The sequence below is a fragment of the Cibotium barometz genome, chromosome 13 (genome assembly GCF_041138505.1).
Source record: "Cibotium barometz isolate CiBa-2024 chromosome 13, ASM4113850v1, whole genome shotgun sequence".
NCBI classification, from domain to species: Eukaryota; Viridiplantae; Streptophyta; class Polypodiopsida; order Cyatheales; family Cibotiaceae; genus Cibotium; species Cibotium barometz.
Window position 1 is genome coordinate 60775744 of NC_141058.1, and position 11708 is coordinate 60787451.

The 11708-nt window shown below is 43.1% G+C and overlaps 1 protein-coding gene across 8 annotated transcripts in view; it reads left to right on the forward strand.

Annotated features, from left to right (window-relative positions):
• LOC147632905 (zinc finger (CCCH-type) family protein) overlaps nt 1-11496 on the forward strand; it is a 32288-nt gene extending 20792 nt beyond the window's left edge. Inside the window, exons 5-15 of one of the 8 annotated variants that reach the window (XR_015267246.1) lie at nt 5111-5243; nt 7256-7409; nt 8610-8672; nt 8819-8941; nt 9357-9524; nt 9642-9776; nt 9882-9977; nt 10275-10386; nt 10641-10684; nt 10826-11091; nt 11216-11496. Coding sequence is in view for 5 of the 8 variants with exons in the window: in XM_086807821.1 (XP_086663947.1) it covers nt 5111-5243; nt 7256-7409; nt 8610-8672; nt 8819-8941; nt 9357-9524; nt 9642-9776; nt 9882-9977; nt 10275-10526; nt 10641-10684; nt 10826-11072 (1415 nt within the window). In the remaining 3 variants the exon portion in view is untranslated. Of the gene's footprint in view, nt 1-5110; nt 5244-7255; nt 7410-8609; nt 8673-8818; nt 8942-9356; nt 9525-9641; nt 9777-9881; nt 9978-10274; nt 10527-10640; nt 10685-10825 lie in introns of all 8 variants that reach the window. The other 7 variants (XR_015267247.1, XR_015267248.1, XM_086807821.1 and 4 more) reach the window with 7 other exon arrangements.
• The last annotated feature ends 212 nt before the right edge of the window (nt 11497-11708 follow it).

The window sequence follows — 11708 nt, forward strand, 5'->3', positions numbered from 1 at the left end:
AGATGGGCCCAAGAAAGGCTTAAACGATGAGTGTTCGTCCTTGGTCTGTGGGCCTTGGTCGGCCAGCCCATGAGGGGCCTTGACAAGAAGTCGGCTAGACCGAGGAGGGCCACGCTCCAGTCGGCCAGCATCATAGCGGCTGCACATGTGAAAAGCGCCAGGTTTATGCCCATAAACAGGTCATGGGGTTTATCAGCAGGCCGACCCTGTTGGAGATGCAATCCACACTTCTAGAGAGAACCAGCTCACGTGGTGAGACTGGGTTTGAATCTTGGCAAGTTGAGGTTTCTATAAATTGGATTACCGGAGGTCACCTAACACCTTAAGGTTTTGGGGTCTGGATGGCTAGACTAATTTGTGGAACACATCCGTTAAGCGTGCTTGCGCAGGAACACAACTAGGATGGGTGACCTCCTGGGAAGTGGGAGGATCCATGTGTCCGACATGGTATCAGAGCCCAGGTTGTGATGTTGGAAGCTAAGACCTCAACCAAAGTGTGGCTTGAGGGGGGGTGTTGGAGATGCAATCCAGATTCCACACTTCTAGAGAGAACCAGCTCACGTGGTGAGACTGGGTTTGAATCTTGGCAAGTTGAGGTTTCTACAAATTGGATTACCGGAGGTCACCTAACACCTTAAGGTTTTGGGGTCTGGATGGCTAGACTAATTTGTGGAACACCTCCGTTAAGCGCGCTTGCGCAAGAACACAACTAGGATGGGTGACCAACGAGCCCTTTTTGTGCCTATAAAAGCATAGCTTGGCAAAGGTATTAATCATCTCATATTCACAAAGTGCTGAAGGTATTCAAGGGCCAGGACAGCCAAGGGAATCCCAAGCAAAAGGTGAACTTGAAGGTCAAGAGTCAGGTAAGACAGATGTCAACCCTGTGAAATGGGTGCAGCATAAGTGTGAGCATGGTGGTCGGTGAGCAAGATAATTTTTTAAAGGTTCATATATGGAGCTAAGGTTTATCGACCTATGTGTGGACAACCCTAATTGTGAAGGGGACAAAGATAATTAAAACTAAAAGGTTTTATAACCTTTGGTGCCAAGGGAATTAAGGTTCATAAGGTTTTATAAACTTGGGTGGCCCCTAGGAAAGTTTTAATAACTGTAAGTGGTCCCTAGGATATTTGGGGGGGGAGGGGGGGACGCTACTCCACTTTTGGAGTACACCTCTCTCTCTCTCTCTCTCTCTCTCTCTCTCTCTCTATATATATATATATATATATATATATATACTTGCTTTTTGGAAAGGAGCACCGACGGGTAGCGTGGAGCTGAGATTTTCTGAGTAAAACTGAAACAGGCAGGGTGCATGTCCAATCCCCATAGGATATCCTCGTAGAACGCTCTGCAAACAAATAAACAAACAAGAAGGGGGTGCAGGCCGGACTCACCACCCAACCATGACAGCCGTGGGCAAGCCCACAATCTTGGCTGTCCCCACCGAGCCACGAGCTGAGCTAACTAGGTTGACATACCGACCAATCTCTACCTCGCGACGTCCCATACCACCGCGAAGCTACCCTCGTGGGCCTCGAGACTGTTGCTGGCCTCAGCTGCATGAAGTAGGTGCACGTCTGCACTAGATCCAGGCTCCAGACCATAGAGCTCTCACAAATCATGCGAGACTCTATATGACCAATGACTAACTTTGGCCACCCTTTTATAGGCTCTTGGCCGGTCATCGGGTGTCCACACTTGAGCGCCTGCCCGTCCACACTTGGACGCCCACCCGTCCATACTTGGGAGCGCGCCCGTTAGTCTATCCCTAACTCAGCTCGCCAATCAGCCTACCTAGCTCCAAGCTTCCCCAAACCTCGAAGCTAGTCTTGCGTGCGTATAGCACACGGTAGATACACACTGTGCACATGACATACTCCCCTTTCTCTAAGAGCTCACTAAGAAGCCAGGGTAATCTCTCTGAAGAGTAGTCAATGTCTCCCATGTAGCGTCCTTCTCAACACGATCCTTCCACTTGATCTTATATTCCGTGATAAGCGTATTACGCAATCTTCTTTCACGAAATCCAAGAATCCTTTCAGGTTCGTGTGGAACAAATGTCATGTCCTCGACATCTATGATTTCTTGAGGAGCAACTAACTGGTCTGTTCCACCCAGTACTTCCTTAAGTCTACTGACATGAAATACAGGATGAACTTTCACATGAGAAGGCAAATCCAATTCATATGCAACTGAACCAATCCGTCGTGTAATACGAAATGGTAGGGGATAATTTCGGAGATCGACCTGTCCGTAAAGTCTCGGAATCTTTCGGAATTCGCAAATACACCACCGTTCCTTCAGAGAACTCTCTGGGTGAACGATGTCTATTAGAATAAAATCTGTCTCGGTCTTGAGCACTTCTAATAGATTCCTTTGCAACTTGTAACATTTCTTGCATATCTTGCAAAAAATTACGTGCTGCATCATGCTGAAGTCCTGAGAATCCTACTGTAACAGGTGATCTAGGTTGAAAACCATACATAAGCATGAAAGGACTAAAACCTGTACTCGTATGCTTAGTACTGTTATATGCAAATTCTAACATAGGAAGATAATCCTTCCATGAACTCTGTCTTTTGGATACATATGCTCGAAGCATATCCTCCAAAATTTGATTCACTCTTTCTGTCTGGCCATCAGATCGAGGATGATATGAGGAACTCAAATTCAAAGTTGTTTCCAACTTCTCAAAAACAAGTTTTCTAAAGTCACTCGTAAACTTAGAGTTCCTATCATTGACTATGTCATGCGGTAACCCGTACAGTCTAAACAATTACTCGATAAACTGTCGTGCTAATTGCGTAGCGGTAATAGTCTTCCGGGTCGGTAAAAATCTAGCCATTTTTGTCAAGCGATCTACCACAACCCAAATAGAATCGTGGCCTTGATGCGTTCTTGGCAATCCAGTAATAAAATCCATGGAAATACTTTCCCATTTATTACCTGGGATTTGCAAAGGATGCAACAACCCAGCCTGTCTAAAGCGTTCAGCTTTATTTGCTTGACAAACTTGACACTTGAGAACATAATCTTCTACATACCCTTTCATCTTTGGCCAATAAAAAGTGTGTTTCACTAACAATAATGTCATGTGTACCCCAGGGTGTCCAGCATAAGGGAGTCGTGACACTCCTTAAGAATCTTGGACCTAATGTTCGGGATCTGTGGTACACAAATTTTGTCATTACGGAATAGTAAACCATTCCGAATCATCCACTTTTGGAGTACACACCTCCCTCTCTCTCTCTCTCTATATATATTTGCTTTTTGGAAAGGAGCGCCGAGGGGCAGCGTGGAGCTGAGATTTTCTGAGTAAAACTGAAAAGGTAGGCTGCATGTCCAATCCCCATAGGATCTCCTCGTAGAACGCTCTTGGTACAAGACTCGAAACGTGCAAACAAATAAACAAACAAGAAGGGGGTGAAGGCCTGACCCACCACCCAACCATGACAGCCGTGGGCAAGCCGACAATCTTGCCTGTCCCCACCGAGCCAGGAGCTGAGCCAACTAGGTTGACATACCAACCAATCTCTACCTCGCGACGTCCCATACCGCCACGAAGCTACCCTCGCGGGCCTCGAGACTGCTGCCGGCCTCGGCTGCATGAAGCAAGTGCACGTCTCCAGGCTCCAGATCATAGAGCTCTCACAAATCATGCGAGACTCTATATGACTAATTACTAACCTTGGCCACCCTTTTATAGGCTCTTGGTTGGTCATTGGGCGTCCACACTTGGACGCCCGCCCGTCCATACTTGGATGCCTGCCCGTTAGTCTATCCCTAACTCAACTCGCCAATCAGCCTGCCTAGCTCCAAGTTTCCCCAAACCTCGAAGCTAGTCTTGCGTGCGTGTAGCACACGGTAGATACACACTGTGCACATGACACTGCAGGCTACGCCTCTCTTACTCTTGCTTTTGGAGGGACAGTAGGCGGGCAGCGCTGTTTGCAGGCGTGGGAAATTCAGATACTGGGAACTCTGCGCTGCTGGCCACAGGTGGCTTTTTGGAAGGGCAACAAGCGGGCTGTACTGCTGAGGCTACAAGGGCAGCCTAACACTCCTCCATGCATGCTATTAAGAGATTGAAACTGGCTGCTGTGCTGTGCTACAGGGTAGAGACACATTGTTTTAAGTCCGCTACTGCTTTGTCACATATCACTTGCTCATCTTGCTGGGTCTAGTGCTTACTGTGCATTAAGTCGAGCCTGAGTCTCCAATGTTCATATATGTGTGTGTGTGTGTGTTCATATACTCATGAGTGCACACATATACATGTGGTAGTTACTGGGAAATTCTGTTTCTTGGATTGGGAACATTGAAATTCTGTTTCTTGACCATGCGGTTTTCCTTTTCTGGTTCACATTTTTGTACCTTTTTTCTACACTATATGCCGTTCACAAACTTATTCCCCTCAGTACCCTAACTTCACCTTTACTTTTGCCTCACATGCCCAAATATTTCCATTTCTCATCATCGTTACTGTTTCTAGAAACTATGATACACGCACACATATAAGCTTGATGTTGCTAGGGCTTTGGAATGGTTTGTTTTGGGGTAGGAAACATGTTTTTAGGTCGGTTTAGGCATTGGTTTTTCTTAAATTGGGAAATAACCTGAACTTTCCATTGGTATATGTTTTAGGCTATTGTTAGATTCGATTTTCATGGTAAGAGAGAAGTTCCCGTAGCACCCAGCCCGAGGGTTCCATAAGCACTCAGCCCTGTTGGTCTGGATGTCTTCATGAGGGTGTGCTTGCATCCACGGTTTTTCTTGATGGAGAGGCCTTCCCACCATAGAACTTCAGAAAAACTTCTTTTTTGCATATTTCTAGACTAAGGTGTCTTCTATTGTCTTTATGTGTGATTATCCAAGTGACCAAAGTTACTATTTCACTTCAAATATTAACTGTCTTAACTGCAAGAGATTAATGTTTACTAACTCTAGGTCAGCCAAGCCACAATCTAGTTAAGTTTCTGAGGCAGACATGTACCAAAACAAACAAAACTTCTAACAGTTTGATCAACACTAATATACCAGCTCAAACACCATCCTTTATCGATCAAAGACTTATTTCAATTTTGCCATTTTATTGATTCTGCAGGTGGTTTGAGCTGTCCATTCGATGGAGTCATTGCATCTCCTATTGTTGATGGATATCGAAATAAGTGTGAGTTTACAATTGGTCATTCGTTGGATGGTACACGAGTAGTAGGCTTCCTATTGGGTAACTTCAGGTATGCCTTTTGAGCCAGCCATTAATGGCCCGTCCTGTTCTAGATATGGCTAGTTTGAAATTCATGCTGCTTGAGTATGTGTTGATTGTAAGAGGAATTTTGCGTGTGTTTTTACTTTTATGTTCTGTGCTTGTGTTCGAAACTTCCGTGGTTTTGTTAATAAATGACACAAGCTACAAGATTTTGATATTCTTTAAATTTGTGTCATCGTGCTAGACACATCTGGGTTTTCCTATCCTTTGTTGACTTGTTTTTGGAGAATCATTATTCTTCCAAGTTGACCAGCTTGTTAATGGAGAAATAATATTTTTCCCTAGTTGTACTTAATTCATGGCCTAAAAGGGTTGACTTCTTGAGTCATCCTGCACGCCCAGAGCAATCCATACAAAAATCTGGAAGCACTTCTAGGTTTTACTTGCTCTCCTAAGCAAACCTATGCAAACCATAAGCCAGGCACCTGTGTCACCATTTCAGGGATTTATGGGATTTATAGGCATTTATGTGTATTGTACAAACTTATCAGGATTTATAGACTTTGGACAAGCTTTGGGAATGGGAGGTTATCCAAGATCGGGTTCCGGGCACCTTGGACATCTAGGTAGGTGCTGGAGAACCAGGACTTAAGCTTTGGATTTTGGAGGGCGTGTGCCTGACAGGTCATGGGATTGCTAGACAGTTGTGTCGAAAACAGGCTTAAAACTGGTTATTCTGTGCATTCACATCAGTATTTATAATGGTGGACGTGATCATTATCGAAGGCCCGACTTTATATATATTGGGGACCTCATGAGTAAAAGCATTCACACACATTAATGCGTGGGTGCCCGAGAGATCTTGGACATTGAGCACACATTATGGCTGGGCCTTTGCTTGTTTTTTTTGGGGCGGGGCAAATAAAAATGTGAATGGAAAAGCGTGGGAAGAAAAAGCAACACAAAAGCTTAGTGCATACATATTTTTGTCACCTGTTTTGGAGTGAGGAAGGAGATTGCCATTGTCATCATCTTCGCGCATCTCTGTTGCAGGCTCCTGCACCTGCACCTGCTGATTCTGTACATCAGTGTGTTGATCGTGCACAGGTCTGTACACAGCTTGCACCATACCTGCTGTCTGCACACTGTACCCTCTGCCGCACACAGTCCCTACAATGCTGACCTCACCCACAGCACCCCGCCGCACTGTTTGCCTTGGTTGGTTGTTTTCCTTAGGGCTGTTTGTGCGCCTCTTGGATGGACTACTCTGGTCTTGAGACCGGGTAGTCTTATATGTGCTACCTGCTAGGAGGAGTTTCTTGCTGTCATCCAAGAATGTGTGGAGGCCTTTTTGGCTGCCTATTTCTTTGCTGCGACTTGAACTTCAGTAGTCCATGTGGGAGTGATGGAGACTGAAGATTGGTTCCTATGGTTTATGGAATTCCATGAGATTACTAGAATTCTAAAAGGATATTTTTCTATGCTTTACAGATTTCATGGATTCATAGGAAACCTATGTTCTATGGATATCTTTTGGGACTGTGATATGGGAAGGAATGAGGTCCCCAAAGCTTGTAATTGATAAATACTCCTTGGTAATATGACATAAAGTGGGGAGGGGGATTCTGGTCCCATTGTGGTGTCCAGTTCTTAAGTGTGCACGTGGTTTTAAGTGGATAAAGTGAGTGCTGTTAATTTAAGTGTTTAGTTGCATTAGTAGTCATGTGGGAACCCTGGGATTAGTTACATTTTCCTTGGTAGTCCTTTCACAAGAGAGACATTCTGTTGTTTGCTGGTACATAAAAATCATATGAGTTGAGAATCAACTGAAATTTTGTGTAGTTTCTCTCTTCTTTAAAATAAACAGAATTTGGCCATTTACGATGTGTGAAAAGTTGAAGATTGCAAGTATTACTTTTATGGTTAAGTTTGACTCTTCATGACCTTATGACGATGATATTCAATGCTGCGAGGAACCCTGTGAGGAACAGTTTTTTGGAATTCCAGGTAATAGGACTGATTGTTGTTTGTTCTGAGCAGGGAAGGTTGCAACTATGTCATGGAGCCTGACCAATGCCAGAACATTTCTTTAATTGCTCGCTCGTTTGCAAAAACATTCCAGAAGTTTGTGCAAGATTCTGAGCTTCCTGTTTGGGATAAAGCCACGAACACTGGTTTTTGGAGATTGTTCACGGCAAGTGCAAGAACCTTCACAATCAATATGCTTTTTGCATTCTATATCACATGGTCATAGTTGACTCTCTGGATTTGAACCTTTTTTTATGGGACCACATTATGTTATGTACTTAATGGTTTAGACTGGAAAGGGCCGTTTCAGGAAAAAGTGAATACTTTGAGATTATGTTAAGCAAAAGAGAGGCAGTAAGGTTGTGGCTCATAGAATGGGTTGCATGCCAAGGCTGGTGAAGAGAATATGTGGTCAGTCAGGTGAATCTGCTTGCTGAAGCAGTGATTGGCTGAATCACAAGTGGGTAATTGGAAATAAGCCGGAGTCAACTTGTGTCTTCTTGAAACTTTCCTGTTTTTTCCCACATTTTGATGGAGGCGATGAGTTTTGAATCTCTTCTGTGTTGGGTCTTCCCACAACTTGATTTCAATTTTATTTGCCCATTTTCTGATTGTTGAGATTGCACTAGGTCCACTCTAGTTGACACTTCATATTCAATTTCATTGGAACATCTCTGTAGCTTAGATATTTGTAATACCAGTATTTCCCTGTATAGAGGAGCAGTTTAGAGCCCCAAATTTTTTGATCAGAGCCACTAGCTTGTAGGTCCACTATTTAAGTACATCAAACGTTGAAAGGTTGTTGGTAGTGGCTGCGCCACTTACAAGCCTTTTTACTGTAGAAGTAGGAGATTTAAACTTCCCTATAGTGTGGAAAGTGAAAGCTCAAGCAAGTAGAACAGTATAAGTCATACATGGCACCCTGGATGGTGAGTTCACCCAGACAAGCAAGGCTTGAGCTCAATCTCACCTGATAAGATGTGGTCCACATTGTCTGTTGTAAGTCTGCAAAAAATCTTCTTTAGAAAATACATTGATAAAGGTGTTTTTTACAGATTTCTGAAACTCATATTTCGAAACTTCTGTAAGTAGCAATTAATGCTTCACATGTTAAGCTTTCATCTTTGTTGAAACCTCATTGAAGGTTACAGTGGGACTGCTTTAGGTTTGAAATAACTCTTCGCATTTCTGGTGCACTTGCTGGGTAGTCTTGGAGCCAGTTGATAAAGCAGGGGTTACAAACATGTTACACCCTGGTCGCCACTACATCCAATTTGGAATGAACTGACAATGGAGGATGCACTTGTTTCCCTGTGATCCTGTATCCTACTTAATTATGACACCATTTATTGCTTATTTTCTAAAGGTACGTGAGGGACGTGCAGCGAGTGGGACATCTTCCATTGCTGAAGTCATGCTTATTGTGCAGGTTTGCCACATGCAACTTCTTTTTTTTATGCTGCCTTTGTTTACTTTTTTGAGGGTGGATCTAATTGCAGTACGAGACATTGGTTGAATGATTTTTGGTTTGGTGATCTGATTATGTCATGACGATGACCTGAAAGTGGGCTGTAGGTTTGTTCAACAGGTGTTGATGAGAGCATTAGATCAGAAGAATACAGCAGAATGGCTCATGAACTAGCTATGTCCGCTTCCCAGGCTTGCCCGTGCCTTCCACTCTCAGCACTAATGGTTCAGGTGTTGTTTAATCACAAACTGGGTTGTAATATCTGGTGATACTAGATTGACCAGTCTTTGTTAATGTTGTAGCTACTAATAACAAAATCTTAAATATAATGATGCTGCATGCACTTAAAGCCAGCCAGGGATGGATGTAGTATATCAATGTGAAGAAATGGAATCAACATAAACGTGCCGGGGATGGTTGGCAAGTAAAATTGTATGGCTGATGCCAAGAGAGAACGAAGCATTTTGTGACATATACTAGCAGAAATAAAAACAACGCATGAAACAGCAGAACAAAAAAGAATTCAGGATTGCTCCCAACACTTGGGGATGATAGGAAGATCCTTTCCCTTGGGAATTCTTGTTGTTTCTCATATATGTTGATTTGAATCTTTTCAAAGAGAAACATAACTCCTTGCTTTGGCAGGATCACCTGGGCATTTCAAACGCTGCCTCCCCTGATTCGCCATTGATTTCTCTTTCTATTCCACAAGCAGAAGAAGGCATGATTCAAACTGACAAGGAGATTCACAATTTTATACATGACTACATATGCAACCTCCGGTTTCGCATATCACCAACTGCCTTTTTTCAGGTCTTTAAAGGCTGCTCTGGGGTTGTGTTTTTACATTGTGTTGTAATGATAGCTGTCACATTTAATACGATTTGTTTTGTTGTCAAGTTATATTTATCTTTTGTGTTTCCTTTACAGGTTAATACTTTGGCTGCTGAAAAGCTGTACAGTCTGGCAGGTGACTGGGCAGGGCTTGATTCTCAAACCCTTCTCTTTGATGTATGTTGTGGCACTGGAACCATAGGATTGACACTAGCTCATAGAGTTGGAATGGTACTCTCTTTTCTCTTAAATCTGAAATTTGAGCTTGAAATGTGTATGTTCTGTTGCACTGCAAAGATCAATCCTTTCGAGTTTTAAGTTTTTAGATTTGGGCAGGTCATAGGCATTGAAATGAATGATGCAGCAGTTGCAGATGCACGCACAAATGCTGAAATCAATGGCATCAAGAACTGTCGGTTTGTATGTGGCAAGGTAGTCATGTTTTCGTGGCTGAAGTGGAAAGTGTTGTTATTTGTTTGTGTTGTTGAGGTTGAGGGTCCCATATCCTTTATGCCTTAAATTAAGTTTGGTTTATGCCATGGTAACCTTTGGCCGATAGTGCATGTACTAATTGTTGTCATACACCTTGCAACCAAGAATGTTTCAGTTTTACATCTATGATCTTGTAATTATAATTCCAGAGACCTTGTGGCTCTTTTGTTCGTACTAAACTACAGCTCTACTAACAACAAATTCAGAGATTTAAGAGAAATTTCTTACGTTTTACAGGCTGAGGATGTTATGCATAGCTTGCTTGAGGAATATCTTTTGAAGGAGGACAAATTGGAAGAGGAGGTTTGCCAAGTGCCAAGTGCAAAAATTAATGCTGTAGTTCGACCAAGTTCGTCCCTAACAGAACTTCCTGGTTTGGATTCATCTTCAGAAAAAGAATGCTCCCAAGGAATTTCATGTGCATCAAAAGGAAAATTCGCATCTGTTGTAGTCTTAGTAGACCCTCCAAGGAGTGGTCTTCACCCGGTGGTAAGCAATATTTACTTTGTAGAGTTGTGTCTGTGCACGTGCACATATATAGTATAGCTCTGAAGGAAACACCATCTTGACTTTGAAACTCAAAATTGTGGATAAAATTTGCAGGTAGTGAAACTTCTCAGGACACATGAACAAATCCGTCGTTTGGTGTGAGTACCTTTGATGATTGGTCTGAAATTGGTAGTTTTGCACACATGCATGCACCTACATAGAGGGAGCTGATGTTTTGAGAAGGCGGATTTGATTGCCTGCTGTTGATGGGGTTGTAACTTTGTATCACTGTTTAACAGCTATGTTTCATGCAATCCGGAGACCCTTCTGGCCAATGCTGTGGAGCTCTGCACACCCATTGGAGCAGCAGATCATGGGAAGGGAGCGGCCCAGAAGGGTCCCTGGAGGAGGACCGTGGTGGGGCATGCTCGTCAGCGTGTCAAGTCGATGCCTGTGTCAAATCCTTTCTCTCCCATGAGAGCGGTGGCAGTTGACATGTTCCCACACACTCCTCACTGTGAGGTTGTTATGCTGATGGAAAGATAATGATATGATACTGCATTTGGTAAGGTCACAAGGATCTAAAAGCCTGGTTTTTGGGGGGTGCCACTGGATGGCAATGGAGTGAGCTATCATATGTTAGTCGTTAAGATTTTGAAATTGATTTTGTTATTTTGTGAATGTAGCAGTGATCTTCTCTAACTCCATCTCGGCTACTGTGAATCACACTCTATAGGAAACCGAGTTTGATTTCGCCCATTGGCCATGAAGGGATGAGTGAAGGCCACAACCTTTCGAAACTTGTTGCCAATGACGGCAGGTTCCATCTTGGCTACTACGAATCGCTCTCTATGGGAAATCCGAAAACTTGTGATGTATGACATTTTGAACCAAATTGACGTGCTGAGAGCACTAGCTAAGTAAAACCCCATTATAAGAATCTTGTATAATGAAAGCAAATTATTTCAGGCGCATAAAACAGGGGTTTAGTGTATTTTGCACCGCTTGCATTCGAAAAAATACCTGCAAATTCTACACACATTTTGAGGTTCTGACGCTTTGGGTGAAAAGCGCTTGAGTAGAAAAATTAGCTTTTCTCGGCGTTTCGTCAACTTTTTGAGATTGTTGGCTATATATGCTTAGTGCATATGTTACTCATATTGGTTGACTTATTTCAGATTG